Here is an 18,689-nt window from a genome sequence, read left to right as displayed (position 1 = left end):
TTATTTGCTAACTCAAAGATAAATTTTAAATAAGTTTTTACTCATTGACAGAGGAGGAACTTATACTTTTATTTGCTAACTCAAAGATAAATTTTAAATAAGTTTTTACTCGTTGACAGAGGGTACACCTAGTTTATTAAAAATTCGTAACCAAACAAGACACAACATAGTTCCTTCTTTCGTCCATCAGAACCTCTTCCGACTTTGTTCGCCAATTTTGACGGCGAAAGGATCAGAATATTGCTTATTTGGTAAAAGTGTTGCGCTCATCGTCTGAGAAAAAAGCCCTTAAAGTTGGATTGCGCTTATCAGATTCCCCTCCAAAATTTTCTGATTTTAGGTAATTGTTTAACCAATCTATTGTAATTATTTATAGTTTTGAGTTATGAGCATAATTTATAGCGAGAGAGTGCATATTATTTATCATCTTCTTCCATTTTCTCTGTTTTAATTTTTTGTTTTGTTTTTGGGTTTGGTTCATGGGTGCATTTCTTTTCCCCCCCTTTTTCCTCTGCTTCACTTGCGTAGTTTCACGTTGTTTCTGCTCGTGCTAGAGGTAGAGCCAGGATTCGAAGCTTATGGGTTCGGGATTCTAGTCGTTTCTAACTTACTGGGTTCTAAGTAATAAATTGTACATATTCAATCTATACTTTAAGACAATACAGGGTTTGAACCAAAGCTCAAACCAAAGCTGCTGGCTTTGGCCAAACCTGTTATCAAAGCACTAGCTCCGCTTATGTGTACTGAAGTTTTATGCTTATGGAAGCAGAATTGGACCTCAGCTTGACAAGTTTGATTTTATTTTTGATTTGAGAGGAGACTGATTTAGAATAGGAAAGTTTGATTTTTTAAATAAGTTTAAAGATATCAAGAATAGACTGTAGACAAAAAACTGACTTCATAATAAGATCAAAGCAAGTACAAACTATTATCATCAGTTAAAGAACAAGTAAAATTTGAGTTCAATATACGTACCATGACAATCTTTTTAACCTTCAACGCTTAACTATAAAATTTTAACCAGACGGTAATGGTTCATAAAGTGCATAAAATGACCTGATGCATTCACCCTTAAATATTTGGAAGAAATCATATTCATCAAATATGACTTGAGTTACAAAGTACACAGGTCAATCACACAGGAAAGTGTGGGACTATCTATCTTTTATTATTAAGTTCCTAGTTTTTGATGAAAATACTGTTGCTACTTATATGTACGTGTTTTTGGAGTTTGCAATTGAGTGATCCTATGTTGATAACTCTTATGCATATAACGTGTTTGAAGAACTTTATCACCAAAAAAAAAAATGTGTTTGAAGAAAGTTCTCTGTGATGTTTGGATCTGGTGCTCTCTTTTGTGCCTTAGCCTTATCTAGAGAAGTCGGCTTAAATCTCCTTTCCTTTCTTTCAGCAATTATTGTGGAATTTTGAACTGCTACCTAAATGCCTTGTCAACTAATCCCACATATTTCAAGGGGAACTCTTATGCTACTTTATTGTGCTTTCCTCTTTATCTGAAACAACTTTTCTCTAGATGTAGAATGTCATGGTCCCTTTTTTTTTGTTTTTTTTTTGTTTTTGATGAAGGTGTTGTATTGTTGGCATCAAGAAGATGCAGTTAGTACAAAAGAAGAGATGTTAGCTCCAGTACATCATGTGCTATTCTAATCATAGGGAGCTAACCAAAAAAATGGGCCATCAGGCTAGGCTCATTGAGCCAATAAAGTCTAGAAAGGGAATAACATTATTTACAGGGGAGATATTACTCCAACTAAAAAGATACACCAGACATCTAGCTTTCAAAAAGTGAATAGGAGTTGAAATGCCATCAAAATATCTTCGATTCCTTCCTGTCCAAAGACACCAAAATATGCACCCTGGGACCATTTTCCGGATACTTTTGATGGCCTTGCTGACTTTCCAAAAGCTCCAGCTTTCAACTGCTTCCTTAATGTTCTGGGGTAGTGTCCAGCTGATACCAAAAATTGAGAAGAACATTGCCAGAGATCAATAGTCACTGTGCAATGCAAAAATAGGTGATTGATTGATTTCAAGTTTAGCTTGCACATGTGGCATCTATTAACAATCTGGAAGCTCCTCCTACAAAGATTGTCTTGTGTCAAAATAGCACCTTTAAGTTTAAATAACTGTGTGGCCTAAAGACTTTGCTCTCAGGCACACTCCCCGAGGAGCCTGTGAACCTCGAATTTTGAGTTCATACAAACACCATCGGAGAGCCACTACTGACGTGAGGCGACCCCTGCAGACAGCTTCGCCATCAGATCTCCCACGCGCGGCCAAGCGCCGGCGAGCACTCCACCACGCGTGAGACTTCTCCGGACATCTTTTCAACTTTTTTCTTCAGGACAGCATCTCTAGCACCCTATTCCGACCCAACCCATCCTGGTAGTTCTAGATTCTGATCACCTTTACTTTTCTCCGGCGTCGGGAAGTTTTTTTCCGGCCATTTGTTCCCGAAAGTCTTTCCGGCTACTATAGCAGACACTTCCTTTCAGTTATGATGGATGATAACACAATCTATTTTAGGGTGGGTTTTAAATCTTATGACATTGCAAGGGATGAATCAAGAGCAGAGACTTGGTATAATTGGATAGAGCGAGGGCACAACTTGATCAGAAGAACATTTTTCAGTCAAAAGACGATGGAATGGCTATCCTATGCCATTAGTGAAGCATCAAAAGTGAAGGGAAACTCAGTTAGAAGATGGAAGTTTCAAGACCACTTTACACAATTCTTTTGCTCGAGGCACTACAACAAGCATGGACGATATATTAGTATCATTAGCTTGCAAGGGAAGGCTAAAAACAAAAGAAAATTAACAATTATTATCCCAGAAATGGCATTTAATACAGGTTGGACAGACATTGCAGTTAAGATCTCAAATTTCATTAAATGCAAGGCCCAGAAGGCAGTTACATTTACATCCAGAAATACAGAAGATCTTCTTACCTACTCAGAAACAATCAGGAGAAATAAATGGACTACTAGAGAAATAAATGAGGCCTTTGTTCAGGAAAAAGATGGTATCATCAGCATCTCAGGTGAACCCAACTATTCCCAAAACGAACTCCTCTCCAGGAGTGTGGTAGGTTGCCTTCCAGTGGAAATCTCTGACATTCCCACTCTCTTAGATATTCGTCGATGGGCTAGCAGCACATGAAAGCAGGCACACAGAGTCAACATCTATGAGATGGGTCAAAATCGTTTCCTTTTTGAATTCTCGTCGAAGAAAACTACAGAACACGTCCTCAAAGGGGTCTGGCACGGGAAACATCACAAATTTTCTCTTCAATGGTGGTCACCGATAGCAATCTCTATCACAAAAACCCAGGACCTTGATCAAGTTTGGATCAGACTAGTTGGACTCCCTCTACACCTATGGTCCCAGAAAGTGTTCAAAGAAGTGGGCAATTATTGTGGAGGTTGGGTTCAAACTGAAGAAGAGACAAGAACTCAGAAATCACCTCAAATGGGCGAGACTGAAGGTGAAAGGGAACAGAGATTTAGTCCCAAAGGTGGTTGATGTGGAGAGCGAAGGGATCATCTTTACGATTCAAATATGGTGTGAAGCACGGGTAAGATTCAGCTCCGGCAGTGACAACCTATGTTGCGCGGACTCTCCAAAATGATGCCGCACCCGTGTCGGATCCTCCAAAAATACACTATTTTTGGAGGATCCGACATGTATCTGGCACCATTTTTGGAGAGTCCGAGCAACATAGGTGGCAACATGAAGGTCTTTAACCAGTAGATAACAAAGCAATCTATGGCAGCAGGGGGAGGGGCTCAAGATCTTAGTGATGGGACAGGGAACGTGGGTTGTTCTAAGGAAGTACAACCTACGTCTATAGTTTTAAAAGACTCGCGTGTGCTGTCACGTGAGAAGGCAAGACTCTTAAGTGACCCTTTAAATACAAGCCCTAAGGAAAATTCTAAAAAACCTTTGAACCCAGATCCTTTGGCCCAAAGTCTTCTGGAGGCCAAGCTGTTAAAAGGGATTTCTACAGATCTCAGACCCGATCCACTATTTGTAGAAATAGACGCAATCTCTCCATCTTCTTCACTTATCCTGCATGCTACAACCCACGAAATAAAGCCAAACTTGGAGGACACAAACACAACATCTGAAGAAGAGAGAAGCACAGAAGCCCAATTTAACCCAAGCAACGCAGAAGATACCATGTCTGTCACCAAGGAGATAGAAAATTCCTCAACAGAACTGCAAGCAACTAACAACATGCAGATTATTGAAGCAAGTGAAGATGCAAATTGGACAATTGAAGAGGCAGAACCACTGAATATGCAAAGCAGAGAAGATGAGAAGGACCCAGATTTCGACACTCCAATCTGGATTCACCAAAACATCATCAAGCTAAGCAAAAAGTTTGGATTAGATTTTCAAGACTGTGAGAAGGAGGCTCTGCAGCTATTCATGAAGATTGATCACAAGAGGCAAGCAAACAAGGGAGAAGCAGAATTGGCAGCGGCAACAACTCCCAAAACTAAGGGTTTCAAAGAGTTTAAAAGTCTGGATATAGGGAGCAATTTTCAAAGCAATGGCACCAGAAGCAAGGGAGGTTACCTTATCATCAAAGATCAATGAAAGTCAACGTCATATCATGGAATGTAAGAGGGCTCAACAGGCCAAGGAAGAGGGAAAAGATCAAGAGTTGTATCAATACCTGGAAAGCTGATGTGTATTGCTTTCAAGAATCCAAATTGGAAGGTGATATCACAAGAATTGTTAAAGATCTATGGGCAAACAAATGGGGGAAATTTGCACAGCTGGAAGCCAGCGGAACCAGAGGAGGCATTCTGCTTATGTGGGACAGTAGGATTTGGGATGGTGAAATAAGTAGCTTGGCATCGTACTCTATTTCATGTAAATTCACTGGAAAAACCCAGGATTTCACCTGGCATTTAACTAGTATTTATGCTCCAAACGATAGAGAAGAAAGAGAAGAGGTTTGGTGGGAAGTTGGCGCAGCTAGGGGATTATTCAATGGCCCCTGGATTGTATGTGGAGATTTTAATACAGTTAGATTTCCCTCCGAAAAGAAAAATTGCAACAGATTCACTAGAGCAATGACTGATTTCTCTGAATTCATTGAAGACATGGGTTTAGTGGACTTACAACTGTTAGGAGGCAGATTCACTTGGAGAAAAGGAGATAGACACAACTTTGCAACCAGACTTGACAGATTTCTGATCTCTAAAGACTGGGATGAGGGTTTTAAAAACATAAACACAATCAACTCTTCATAGAGTTACTTCTGATCCCACCCCATTGTTGCTTCAATGTGGGAACTAGGAATCAACTAAATCCTATTTCAAATTTGAAAATTGGTGGTTGCAGACGGAGAGATTCAAAGACATGATTAAAAACTGGTGGCACTCATTTACTTGTGAAGGAAGGCCGGACTACATCTTGGCTTTCAAGCTGAAAGCCTTGAAAGATAAACTCAGAAATTGGAGCAAAACAATCCAAGGGAACCTGGAGATGCAGAAACTCAACATACTATCTCAATTGTCTGAGCTAGATGAGATTCAAGATCAAAGAGACCTGAATGAGGATGAAATACTTACCAAAGCTACCTTGTCTATGGAGTTTGAGGAAATTGCTAGACACGAAGAGGTAGCATGGAGACAGAGATCCAGGGCAACATGGTTGAAACAAGGGGACAGGAACACAAAGTTCTTTCATAGAACAGCCAATGCACACAGAAGACAAAACAACATTGATTTTCTAGAAGTAGAAGGCCAACCTATGAGGAACCCAACTGATATCAAAAGAGAGATTGTCACATACTATCAAAGCTTGTATGCAGAAACAGAAGAATGGAGGCCGCAATGCAACCTCAGAGTGTGTCCCACAATCACAGCCGAAGAAAACCAAATGTTGCAGAGTCCATTTGAAGCTCAAGAGATATGGAATAGTGTCCAAGCATGTGCCGGGGACAAAGCCCCTGGACCTGATAGCTACTCCATGGCTTTCTTCGCCCATTGTTGGGAGGTGGTCAACACAGATGTAATAGCCGTTGTACAGAACTTCTATGATAGAGGAATCTTTGAGAAAAGCTTCAATGCAACCTACGTAGCTTTGATCCCAAAGAAGAAGGGCGCCAAAGAACTGAAAGATTTCAGACTTATCTCCTTTATAAGTAGCATTTATAAAATGATTTCAAAACTACTTACTGAGAGACTCAAGGAAGTTGTGCACAAATTGGTAGACACTCAACAAATGACCTTTATCAAAGGGAGACAGATTATGGGCGCCATTCTCATTGCCAACGAGCGTATAGATGCAAGGATACGAAGTAAGAAACCAGGGATATTATGCAAACTTGACATTCAGAAGGCCTTTGATCATTTGAATTGGAACTTCTTACTTGGGCTCTTAGTGAAAATGGGTTTTGGAGACAGATGGGTCAACTGGATCAAGTTTTGCATAAGCACAGTAAAATTTTCTATCCTCGTAAATGGCTCACCGGTTGGCTTCTTTCCATTACAGAAAGGGCTGAGGCAAGGAGATCCTCTCTCCCCCTTCCTTTTTATCATAGCCATGGAAGGCCTTAATGACACGTTGAAAACTGGTCAAATCAACAATTGGGTCAAGGGTTTCAAGGTATCTCACAGGGCAGCCAACAACCTGGAAATCACACACCTTCAATATGCCGATGACACACTGGTGTTCTGTGATGCTGACAGAGAACAACTGAAGATGATGAGGGTGATATTCATTCTATTTGAAGCTATTTCTGGGTTGCACATTAACTGGAGCAAAAGCCATTTATATCCCGTTAATAAGGTAAATGGACTCCAAAACCAGGCTAAGAGAGAAATCAGAGATGCTTTGAAGACAGAAGTAGCACCATACAGAAATTGAAAATGAAATGTTTAGTTCTTTTCCACTTTTGGTGTAAACAAAAGTATATGGAAGATCCAGAATCCATTATTGATGTCCTAGGCTCTCTATAGTACAGTAGGGATTTAAGATCTTCCTATACCATTTTCTGTAAATTTGAAAGAATGCACCTCCTTGGTGCAGTTGATATATATACAAAATTGTTACCTTCTAAAAAAAATAGCACCTTTAAGAGTCGTCCATGCAAAACAGCTGACCTTTGTAGGCAATTTGGTTTTCCAGATTAGCTTCCAAGGCCACATGTCAATAACTTCATTCAAAGCACAAAGTTTATTGTAGCTTGCCTACACTGTATATGCCCCTTCCTTAGAAGTGCCCCATCTTAGCTTATCTGTGTGTTGGATACTCATTGTACAATTTGCTAACCTTCCAAGTAGATCAAGCACTTCTTCTATCTCCCAGTCTTGTATGTTTCTCCTGACCTCCCAAGTGTTGTTGGATCTATTCTGTGCGACTGTTGAGTTAGGATCAGTAGCTAGGTGGAATAGAGTAGGGAAGGTTTCTTGAATTGTGAAGTTCCCTAGCCACTTATCCTTCCAAAATTTCACATGTGCTCCATTACCTACTTTGAAGGACACTTCTTGTTGGAAGACTTCCTTTAAGCTGTCGATGTGCTTCCAGGGCCCAACCCCATGAGGAGCTCTTGTGGTTCTGGTACTCCAATTATCTAGGTGACCATATTTGGCTTTTACTATTTCCTTCCATAAGCTTGTGCCTTCTTGCCCATATCTCCAATTCCACTTCATTAGCAAACTTTTGTTGTGTTTTGAAAGATCTCTAATGCCCAGACCACCTAGTGACTTTGGTTGAGTTACAGTTGCCCACTTCACCAAATGGAATTTGTGACCTTCACTGTTATCTTCCTATAAAAAGGATCATCTCAATTTGTCTAGCTGCTTTTGGACTTTACTTGGCATAGGGAAGAGGGACATGATGTAGGTTGGTATGCTGTCCAAAACACTGTTGATCAGAGTCACCCTTCCACCCATTGAGAGATACTAGATCTGCCAAGTTGCTAACCTTTTCTCCACTTTCTCAATCACACCATTCCACACCTCCACTGACTTATGGTTTGCTCCCAAGGGTAATCCGAGGTAGGTAGTAGGAAATGAGCCAATGTCACAACTCATTATACTTGCCAGCTCGTCTAAGTCAGGTACCACATTGACCTTTTCAGCATGTTTATGTGTAGACCTGAAATAGATTCAAAAATAAGGAGGGTTAGATTGAGGTACTGCAACTGCAGTTTTTTAGCCCCACAGAAGATTAGTGTGTCATCTGCGTATAGCAGATGGGAGATTGATATTGAATTCCCTGAGTTGCTTCTTATCTTGAACCCTTCAATCCATCGTAATTGCCTTGCTTTATCAAGCATTTTGCTCAAACCTTCCATTGCTATGATGAAGAGAAAAGGTGAGAGAGGGTCTCCCTGCCTAATCCCTTTCTGAGGGGAGACAAAGCCAACTGGAGATCTGTTGATGAGGACTGAGTATTTGACAGTGGTTAGACTGAACTTGATCCACCTTATCCATCTTTCACCAAATCCCATTCCCCTTAGTGTTGACAGAAGGTAGGTGTTGCGACCAAAACACTCACGCAAGTGCACGTGATCGACAAGTAATATAGTAGTAAGTAGAGTATCGTTCCCACGAGGAATTGTGATCAACTTCTCGACTGATGAAGACTCAAACAATTATCAATTCAAGCTAAATTATCACAAAATATATAAAGAACCAATTTACAACTTACTTAATAATTGCACAATAATTCAACACAAAATTACTACACCAATTACACAATATTTTGATAACAATTTTGGTAAAGATATTCCAGGGTCATGGACTTGCTAGAGATCATGCTACTATTTTAGCTTAAGATTGATTTATTGAATTATCCGGGTTATTGATTATAGGGTTAATAATATTCATAAGAATCTTTCGAGTTCTTATGCATCTATTCAAGTTAAATTAATACCTATATGTCTATGGTATTAATATTAACTCAAATGCATTTACAAATCCTATTTCTCAACCAAGCAAGGCAATTAAGTATAGTTCTATCTTAATTGTGAATCTTTCACCCGATGCCCAGGATCCGGATCTTGCTCTATTTGATTCTATATGCAATCAAGAATTTCCTTTTTCAAGTTTAACTCAAGATTCGTAAATAATATTTCACTGTTAGCTACGCAGTAAAATAATTAGAAGCAGAATCAAATAAACAACCCATAACGATAGATTCAAGATCTTCAATCTAAGCTTCAAACAACAAGATCATCTAACATCCATGACCCAAGAATACTAGAGTATTTAGCTACTCATAATCATACAAAAATCAACAATAAAAGTCTTAAACATAATATAAACAAACAAATAGAAGAAAGTTTGAAAGAACTCTTTAAAAATCCTTCTCCAAGATGTTCTTCTTCTCCTTCTTAGCTCCAAGATGAAGCTCCTCCTTCTCTTTCTCTCCCTCTAGGATGAATAGTATTTTTGCACTTAATCCCCTTAAAAATCTGATCCTCCTCATAATGGAGTTCTTGCTTTATGTAAGTTAAGTGGGATTTTTAGAAAGAATTCCGAGTTTACCCCTAAATAAAGTTTCCTCCGGATAGGACCCGCGCGAACTATCGCGCGAAGTTTCAAAGTTAGCACGATAGTTCGCGCGGTTCAGTAGCTTCCAGGCAGAATCCTTCGCGAACTATTGCGCGAAGTTTAAAACTTCGCGCGATAGTTCGCGCGCTTCAGTAGCTCGCAAATTTTGTGATTTTATTTTCCGTCTCGTCCTTGCATACACTCGACTCCTAGGGGTTATTCTTGCTCATAAATCATTCCAATCTCCTCTTGAAAGCATCATTAGGCTTCTTATCCTGCAAGGTATACATATTTTGAGTAGAGCCTGTTTTTCCATCAATTATCCATAATATGACATTGAAATATAATCAAGCATAAGCATAAACAATAGCTAAATCACCCAGATTTCGCCTATTATCAATATCCCACACTTAATTCATTGCTAGTCCTCGAGCAATCAACTAGAGAATTCTTTACTCAACTCTTTCCCTTAATGCCTTACACCTAGAACAATGTACATGTATTACGCTTAGTAGTGAACAATCCTAGCCTCAAAGTCGACTCTCAAGTACCATGCAATATTCACACTTCCTCAAAGTACTCTAGATAGAAATCAAGACTTGCTTCTCTGTCACGATTCATATGCCCTCACAATTACATCAACAAAGACTGAGTTCAATCCCCCACATTCAATTCATATATTCATATATATCAAGGAAATCACTCACTCTCACAAAAGAAGTCACATGCATGCAATTGGTACCATAAACTTGCCCTTAATGTAAATCTCTATTAATGTAGGCTAGCTCAATCCAAAATCAATTAGGACTTTTTCATGGTTGTAATGTGGGCTAAGGGACGGGTAGGATGTATTTAGGAATAGTGACTCAACCCCTAAGCACTTTAACACATCACACGAGCAATTTTCAGCATAAATTCTTCAACCCACTTCTCATTTATACACAATATCATCCCAAAAATACGCCCTTCTTCTTTAAGCACTCTATTAATTCATTCCCACTAGCTAGAGCAAAACACAATATAATTTTTCTTATCACTCAATTTCTGCTAGTGGTGTATTCGTTTACAACATAAGTGCCCCTTTCATCCTTTTATTGGTTCCACTCAAAAGCCACCCCACACTTATTTCCTTCTTACTTCTTTTAGCTCTCCTCTCATAATTAACGTGCTTTAAGAGGTAAAAGGATCAAGACAATGTCAATTAAGAACAAAAGGGTATAGACTTGTAATGCGGGTGCCAAACAAAAGTCTAAAGGCTCAAAAGGGTTAACTAGGGACAAATTTTATTTGTGATAAGCAATTAAGCTCAAAAAAGGTCAAAGAAAGCCTAACATCATTTTTCAAACCAAGCATCACCTCAAATTTCGCTTCAACTCACATACCGGGCAAGTTCTAGACACAAGTACAATACATGGACTACACAAATACTCACCACACATGGCATATGACTCATTCCAGATCAGCTCATCAAGACACTCCATTACGAGCATTCAATTCAGTACAAACATACAAATTAAGGCACTTTCAGTGAGATTCAACAATTAAGACTAAGCGCGTTACACTCTAGGTTCTATTGTGTTCATGTGTGTCAACGCTATGGGTTCTCTTCTATAGCTTGCATCCTAAAAAGAAAAAAATCATTCTTGGAACTAAAAACTCCTGAAAACTGAAAATTGGGAAATTTAGACCCACTACATATGCTCGGTTCAACATAAACCCTTGGAAAAGAACCGTGGCTTAAAGAAAAACCAAGGGGAATTTGTTATACTTCCTAAAAATAAAATATATTAAAAATAAAAACAAAAATCTTTTTGTTGTTTTCAATAAGCTCAGTCCCTCAAGAACTCCTTATCTAAAAGAATCCGTCATCAGACCGCGCCAATATAACATCCAAAAACATCCAAAAAATAAAAAAAAAACTCGCAATTTATATGTTCAAGAACAATTACTCCAACAATACTACAATTACTAACAACACTAGATCACCAAAACATTTAAAAACAAAAGTGAAATAGTCACGCAATCCCAAAATATTATATTGTACCACACCTCCAAAACAAAACAATAATCCGAAACAATTTAAACGACCTAACAATCCATAATTATTACTAATAATTACTACCCTCCTTTCCTCCTTTTCACCCCACACTTAAAGCGAGACATGTCCCCATGTCTTTCATTATAAACAGGAGATGAAACAGAAGTACTTCCCGGAGGAGTCACTCTTGATCAGACACAGTTTCGGGATTCACGTTGCATGCACGCCCCAAAGCTCGCATCCAACCCATGAACTTCTTTTCCGACTTGACTTGTCGGTCAGTTATTGTGTCCACACGAGTATTCAAATCATGGATAGAAGTGCGTATCTCAGCCGCCTCTTGTTCCAATGTGGTGGATCGGGGTACTCTGGCACTTCTTGAAGAGGATGCTGCGCGTGAGAGTGCTGCAGCTGATCTCCTGGGTGCTTGAGCCAGTACTTCTCCCTCCACATCCATATGCTCTTCCTCCTCCGAAGCGTTCGAACCACTTTCATTCTCTCTACCTATCTCTGCTGCTGGGGCTGCCTCGCTGGTGGTCGGGCCAGGTCTTATCTTGTGGCTTTTTCTTACCAGCCCATCCACACGAATGTTTTCAGGCACTTGCACATTCCTGCAAAGTCTAGTCACCAAAGAAGGGAAAAAGAAACCATACTGGCGTTGGGGACATCTGATGAACATCTCGTCATGTATCACTTTTGCCATGTCGAAGGGAAGGCTTTTGATGAAACACCAAATCAACGCAGCCCGAGGTCCATTCACCTCTGTAGTATTTGTGGAGGGAATAAGTCGACTGTTGATCACATACAACCAGCACTTCGCCTCTTGAGTTAAGGCAGCTGAATGAAACTTCTCTCCAAATTCTAACCATTCTATCGTTTTCCCTGGTTCACAAATTTCATCAAAGAAGCGTTCCCACTTGGCATCGGTTGGATGACGCCCATATTCATAGAAGTCCGAATTTTCAAGCAAAGGGCCGGGCAGTTGATAAGCTGCGCGTATCGCCTCAATGGAGGCATCTACCTCTTTCTGGCGCACTATGACCACCTGATGGACGTGCTCGGGTAAATTGGCATAAAATTCTCGTACCACCATTTCATTAGCCTCCCCTGGCTCGTCAATGAAAGCTTGCAACCCCCGCTCCTTCAACTCATTGAACATGTGGGGGCATCGTTCCTTGACCTTGTTAATGTGGATGCCCCTTTCAGCAATTGCCTTCTTAACCGCCTTTGCTATGAAACGATTATGAGCCTCAAGGGAGACAAATTTGGTGCTATCATAAGAGCGCTCTGGAGCAGCCCTTTGGCGGCTTGATGATGGACCTGTGGCTAGGCGTTTTTTCGTTGGTGCCATAATACCTGCAAAATGTGGATATATTAACTCAGCTCAACAAAACAATTATGACTTGCTGCGGTTACTCAGACTTCACACGCAAAATTGGTCATAACTACATAATCATGCTCATTGAGGCTTTTCCACAAACACCTTGTGGGCAGTAAGCTTTCACAGTGTTTTTCTAATGGTCTTGCAACAATGGCTTCCCACAAAAGTTCATTCATCACCCCATTCAAGTACTACGCACCCCACACTTACAACAAACTAAACCCACAATATATTTTACCAAGGTTGAAACCCAAATAACCAGATACAACTATATTAATATCTTAACATTCAACAAGAAATTTAAAATCTGAAAATAGCTAAAGAAAATCACGCGCAACATATGAAAAAAAAAAAAACTAATAATCATACAAAAATCAACAATAAAAGTCTTAAACATAATATAAACAAACAAATAGAAGAAAGTTTGAAAGAACTCTTTAAAAATCCTTCTCCAAGATGTTCTTCTTCTCCTTCTTAGCTCCAAGATGAAGCTCCTCATTCTCTTTCTCTCCCTCTAGGATGAATAGTATTTTTGCACTTAATCCCCTTAAAAATCTGATCCTCCTCATAATGGAGTTCTTGCTTTATATAAGTTAAGTGGGATTTTTAGAAAGAATTCCGAGTTTACCCCTAAATAGCCCGCGCGAACTATCGCGCGAAGTTTCAAAGTTAGCGCGATAGTTCGCGCGCTTCAGTAGCTCGCAAATTTTGTGATTTTATTTTCCGTCTCGTCCTTGCATACACTCGACTCCTAGGGGTTATTCTTGCTCATAAATCATTCCAATCTCCTCTTGAAAGCATCATTAGGCTTCTTATCCTGCAAGGTATACATATTTTGAGTAGAGCCTGTTTTTCCATCAATTATCCATAATATGACATTGAAATATAATCAAGCATAAGCATAAACAATAGCTAAATCACCCAGATTTCGCCTATTATCAGTAGGACCAGCTGGCTTGATCAAATGCCTTCTCTATGTCTAGTTTACATAGAATTCCAGGGACTCCACTTTTGAGTCTCTCATCTAGCAGCTCATTTGCAATAAGAGCTGCATTAGTTATCTGTCTATCTTTTAGGAATGCATTTTGTTCCCCTGAGATTAGTTTCCCCATCACTGTCTTCATTCTTTCTGCCAGATGTTTAACCACTATCTTATACACACTTCCAATAAGGCTTGTTTGTCTAAAGTCCTTGAGCTCTACTGCACCCTTTTTCTTGGGGACAAGTGCAATGAAGGAGGCATTGCTAGACTTTACCATATGACAGTTATGGTGGAAATGGTTGATTGCTGCCATGATGTCCGGCTGGATAAAGTCCCAAGTTTTTTGCTAAAAAGCCATTGTGTAACCATCAAGCCTTGGGGCTTTATCTGGTACACAAGAATTGATGGCTGCCATCACCTCTTCTTCTTCAAAGGCTCTTTCCAACCATACTTCTTCCTCCATCGAGATCTAGCTAAGTTTTCAAAGTTGACACTAGGCCTCCGTTGCTCACTTTCTGAGTAGAGCCCCTGATAAAAGCTTAGGATTTCAGTTTTGATGGATTCTTGGTCCTAGTGATTTCTTCCCCTATCTTCAATCTGTCAATGTAATTGTTCCTTTTGTGGGAGTTAGCCACTTTCTGAAAGAACTTAGTGTTCCTGTCACCTGCTTTAAGCCATAAACATCTTGATTTTTGTCTCCATAAGACCTCCTCAACCTTTGCTATTTGTTGTAACTCCACTCTTATCTGCATTAGTTTCTCCTTTTCAACTTGTGTTTGGGTCCTGTTCTCTGTTGTTTGCTCCAGCATTGCTAACTCCTCCAATAGTTTAGTCTTTTGTGTTTCCAGTCTGCCAAACTCCTCTATGTTCCAATTACTGATGTCTGCCTTGAGCCTTCTCAGTTTCTGCACAAGTATAAAATCTGGGCTGCCTCCTATCACATAACTCTGCCACCAGTTTTTAACCTTATCAATGAAACCCTCCACCTGCCACATATTTTCGAATTTGAAATAAGAGGGGGTGGCTTCCCAGTCACCACACTCAAGGAGTAGGGGCCTGTGATCAAAGATCACTCTTAGGAGGGCTAGCTGCTTGATAGCTTTGAAACTGTCGCACCATTCAGGAGAAATTAAGAACCTGTATATTCTCAAAGCTGGCAATGAGTCTTCACCTCTGAACCAGGTATAATAAGCTCCTTGTAGAGGCAAGTCTATAATAACCAGGTCTTGAATGATGTCTGAGAAGGATACCATGGCCCTGGACCTTCTAACACAGTTGTATCTTTCACTTTCATACCTACAAACATTGAAATCACCCCCTATAACCCATTGCTCATTCCAGATAGATCTGATTGCTGCAAGTTCTAGCCATAGTTCCTCTCTTTCAGGATTTGTGTGTGGCCCATACACCCCTGTAAAACATCATCTGAATTGTTCATGCATGCTTTCTAACATGCATGATAGAGTGTAGTAACCTTGATGAGTATCCCTGTTTGCCCATTGTCTTTTGTCCCATAGGATGATAATTCCTCCACTGTTACCTACAGATTTCAACTCTGCCCACTCAACCCAACGATTACCCCATATTTGCCTAATTCAGGATACTGGGAATTCTTCAATTTTTGTTTCTTGTAAACAAACAATATCCGGCTTCCACTTCTTAATCAGTGATGAAGTTGTTGTCCTTTTATCAACTTCATTCAATTCCCACACGTTCCAGCTTAATATTTTTACTTTCATCCAGAAAAAGCTTTGTAAAACCTGTCCCCATCCCCTTTCCTTTTACCCTCGTAATTTAGGCCCCATTTCAGTCTTTCCAGTTCTGTTTCTTGCTTCTTGCTTCTTCTTACCCCTTCTCTTTTCCTTGCCTGGTGACTTTTGTTTCTGTAGCTGCATTTGCCGCTTTTGATCCATTCGGAGGATGATGCCCATAATCTCATGTTCAAACCCTTCTATGTTAACCCCAGAAGCCTTGCATGCCTTTAACATCACAGTTTATACTCTATTTGCCAAACATCTTGCAAAAAGATGTTTAGTTGACAGTTTGTGCTTGCTTATTTAGCGTGCTGACAAACGGGAAATAGTATGTGTTGTGGATCAATAAGTTATCAAACAGTGGACAGTGCAAATTATCTAGGTCGAGTCTCTTTAGGTTTGGTGCAGATTATCTAGATTGGCCGTGAAGTTGCACAGAATGCACTCAACCTCTTTTGGCCACCACCCCTTTCTCTATTTTTATTGGTTTCCTTTTACTCCTTCAAGTAGGCGTGCCTTCAGAAAACCACAACATATGGGGACGATTTCCTTGCACTGCTCTTGTATCGTTATCAATGCAATACCAGGATTGTGATAATCTAGTAAGCTTTGTGCTATGCTTTTGGTATTCCTTTGTGTTTATTTTTATAGATCAGATTTTCGTAGGATGGGAGATCTGAAAATTTCATCCCAGTGAGGTTAACTTCCATTCTGCTATTTTTTTTTAGATGCAGTAATATCTTTCATTAAGAAAGGCATCAAGAAGATGCGAAGTTACAAGAGGCATATTTGCAAAATAAACAAAAATACAGGAGATCATTGTTTTCCCCAAAACAAAGTCGAGCTAATAAAATCCAAAAGGTGTCCAGTACTATTTACTGGGGACAACTTTGTCCAGCAAAAATGATCGAGCAAGCATTTAGAAAGGTGTCCATTCTGCTACTTCATCCTTTTCGACACCATTAAAACCTTAGGAGCGAGCAACAATTGATTTTGATAGAATAAGCTTTTCAACATAAAACATGGAGTATGTCATGACTCATGGGGCTTATCTTCTTTTCTCTTCTTCTTTTTCCCTTTTAAAATAATTCGAAGGTAACTCATTCTCAACCTAGCTAACATTTTTAGACATACCCTACTAAGTTTTTTTGATTTGTACCCTACTAAGTTTATATCTAAGATTTGCTCTTACTGGGAATAGGAACATAGTTAATGCACTAAACCACTTCTCAGAGCACGTACATTCATTGAGCAAGTAGACAGCTGCCAGAGCATTACTTGCAGCACAGTTCTACACTCTAGCATAACAAGTAACGATGAATCAATCAGGCTCTGATGTTTTATCCTCCTCAGTTTATCTCATGGTATTACTCATTTATGAGATATGCAGAACATGTCAACCGAGAAGATTCCAGCGCAAACAGCACCTGCTGTTGCATCATCATGCCGAAAAAAGAAGTCTGAAAGTGCCACGTTTTTGGAGGATGTAAAGGATCACATTGATGAATTTATAAATGCCTCAATGGATGAACACAAGACTTGTTTCAAGAAGACCATCCAGAAGGTTAGTTCCAGATCAAATAGCTACAGATTGTTCCTTTTCTTTTTTCTTTTTTTAGGCATTATGGATTACCCTTAAAAGCTATGCATTTGTTTATGCCTTCAGATGTTTGGGATGTCTAAAATTGTTGCTGAAAGAAATGCTGAAGCAAAGGAGGTTGAGAGCTCACTTCCTCTCCGAACTGTTGTATCTGAGTAAAAGATTCACAACGGGGAAAGAGGAAAAGGAGGGTGAGATTGGAAGGTCAAAATTGCATGCAATCCAAAGCCGTTCTCTTGCAAGTTCTGTCGTGCTATCCACATGTATAATAAACAAAAATTTGAGATTCTTTTGCCTAAGAATCCTTTCTGCTTTTGCATCTGGCTGGCTGTATCACACATTAGCCATGCCTAGATAAGACATCTCAATAACTTTTTGATGAATCCTCCAAAATGATTGTGTGATCCTTCGTTTTTATGGTTTGAGCTCTACTTTTTCTGCTAATACATCCTCCTTGTTTTAGTTCTGTTCCATACTCTATGCATTCTCTGGTCGAGTTTTCAAAGAATGCCTTTGCAAGAGCCCCAAGCCCCTGAACAACTAAAAGTGCTCCTTCTGAAGTTTCTGAGCCTGCTCCTATGCAGAGATTAGATAGAAAGGCCACTTATCAAAAAAAAAAAAAAAAAAAGAGAGATAGAAATGTATCTGGCGTAACTGGTAAAGTTGTTGCCATGTGACCAGGAGGTCATAGGTTTGAGCCATGGAAATATCCTCTTGCAGAAATGTATGTTAAGGTTGCATACAATATACCCTTGTGGTCCGGTCCTTTCCCGGACCCCGCGCATAGCGGGAGCTTAGTGCATTGGGCTGCCTTTTTTTTTTTTTTTTTTTTTTAATTTTTGAAAAGGTATCTATCCACAATTGGAATTGTAGTGATTGTCGCTGAGTTTGAATCCTAGTATGTAACCATCATGAAAATAGTTGCCTAATTGGAGTTTTTCTACTCATCAGTTAGTTCAGTGAAAAAAGGTAAACATTTCTAAAGCACTTTGTTTCTGTGAACTCTTGTGTTAAATAATTAAAAGCCATTCCACTCTTGATTGCTGTGAGGACTTTCTTTTACCTTCATTTTTGTTGTTGTTCTCTTTTATAACTTTCAAGTAGTTCTAACAAGAACATGTTTCAGTAGTGCTTCAACACAAATGCCGCTCCTTAGTACAATCTCAGTAATCGATCCTGAAGCTGGTTTGGATAGAGAGATAGGTTTTATGTACTTGAAATTTATGTCTTTAGGTTCTTTTACATTTATATGAGCATATTAAAAGAAAATTTAAAACACAAACCCAAACGAAAGTTGATTTAAACTTCCGTTTTGGGTTCCTGGCGACAGTGATCTTCAAGCAAAAACAAAAAGAGTGAAGAGGAAAACGAGGACTCAAAAATTTCACAGATAC

The 18,689-nt window shown here is 39.4% G+C and overlaps 4 protein-coding genes across 5 annotated transcripts; 2 read left to right on the top strand and 2 right to left on the bottom strand.

The window, feature by feature from the left end:
* Nucleotides 1-124: 124 nt before the first annotated feature.
* On the top strand, nucleotides 125-17,757 carry LOC104222176 (uncharacterized). Of its 2 annotated transcripts, none has more exons than XM_070147649.1 (3): nucleotides 125-340; nucleotides 17,086-17,259; nucleotides 17,362-17,757. In XM_070147649.1, exons 2-3 carry the CDS (start codon nucleotides 17,089-17,091, stop codon nucleotides 17,452-17,454), a joined length of 264 nt encoding a protein of 87 aa, XP_070003750.1. In that variant the 5' UTR covers nucleotides 125-340; nucleotides 17,086-17,088; the 3' UTR covers nucleotides 17,455-17,757. The 2 variants fall into 2 exon arrangements, with proteins under 2 accessions (XP_070003750.1, XP_070003749.1); XM_070147648.1 differs by having other exon boundaries at nucleotides 141-340; nucleotides 17,078-17,259.
* LOC138871719 (uncharacterized) lies at nucleotides 4,621-5,286 on the top strand. Its single transcript, XM_070149616.1, has one exon. It carries the CDS (start codon nucleotides 4,621-4,623, stop codon nucleotides 5,284-5,286), a length of 666 nt encoding a protein of 221 aa, XP_070005717.1.
* On the bottom strand, nucleotides 7,231-8,495 carry LOC138871717 (uncharacterized). Its single transcript, XM_070149615.1, has 3 exons — nucleotides 8,305-8,495; nucleotides 8,086-8,140; nucleotides 7,231-7,809 (listed from the first exon to the last, which is right to left on the bottom strand). The coding sequence occupies exons 1-3, from the start codon at nucleotides 8,493-8,495 to the stop codon at nucleotides 7,231-7,233; spliced, it is 825 nt and encodes a 274-aa protein (XP_070005716.1).
* On the bottom strand, nucleotides 14,481-15,929 carry LOC104222183 (uncharacterized). Its single transcript, XM_070149614.1, has 3 exons — nucleotides 15,727-15,929; nucleotides 15,416-15,531; nucleotides 14,481-15,352 (listed from the first exon to the last, which is right to left on the bottom strand). The coding sequence occupies exons 1-3, from the start codon at nucleotides 15,927-15,929 to the stop codon at nucleotides 14,481-14,483; spliced, it is 1,191 nt and encodes a 396-aa protein (XP_070005715.1).
* Nucleotides 17,758-18,689: the final 932 nt, after the last annotated feature.

The sequence above is a fragment of the Nicotiana sylvestris genome, chromosome 6, assembly GCF_000393655.2.
Source record: "Nicotiana sylvestris chromosome 6, ASM39365v2, whole genome shotgun sequence".
Classification (NCBI taxonomy): domain Eukaryota; kingdom Viridiplantae; phylum Streptophyta; class Magnoliopsida; order Solanales; family Solanaceae; genus Nicotiana; species Nicotiana sylvestris.
This window is presented reverse-complemented; position numbering and strand designations above follow the sequence as displayed.

Bases quoted from the DNA above. Each gene is read 5' to 3' on its own strand.
- LOC138871719 (XM_070149616.1), top strand. From the start codon at position 4,621: ATGAAAGTCAACGTCATATCATGGAATGTAAGAGGGCTCAACAGGCCA.
- LOC138871717 (XM_070149615.1), bottom strand. From the start codon at position 8,495: ATGGGATTTGGTGAAAGATGGATAAGGTGGATCAAGTTCAGTCTAACC. The intron at 8,141-8,304 runs GCAATTACGATG...AATCTATTTCAG, and splicing joins AAAATGCTTGATAAAGCAAG to GTCTACACATAAACATGCTG. The intron at 7,810-8,085 runs GCAAGTATAATG...TCCTTTTTATAG, and splicing joins TACCTGACTTAGACGAGCTG to GAAGATAACAGTGAAGGTCA.
- LOC104222183 (XM_070149614.1), bottom strand. From the start codon at position 15,929: ATGTTAAAGGCATGCAAGGCTTCTGGGGTTAACATAGAAGGGTTTGAA. The intron at 15,532-15,726 runs GTAAAAGGAAAG...ATCCTGAATTAG, and splicing joins ATGGGGCCTAAATTACGAGG to GCAAATATGGGGTAATCGTT. The intron at 15,353-15,415 runs GTTACTACACTC...GATGTTTTACAG, and splicing joins AAACAGGGATACTCATCAAG to GGGTGTATGGGCCACACACA.
- LOC104222176 (XM_070147648.1), top strand. From the start codon at position 17,080: ATGCAGAACATGTCAACCGAGAAGATTCCAGCGCAAACAGCACCTGCT. The intron at 17,260-17,361 runs GTTAGTTCCAGA...TTATGCCTTCAG, and splicing joins TCAAGAAGACCATCCAGAAG to ATGTTTGGGATGTCTAAAAT.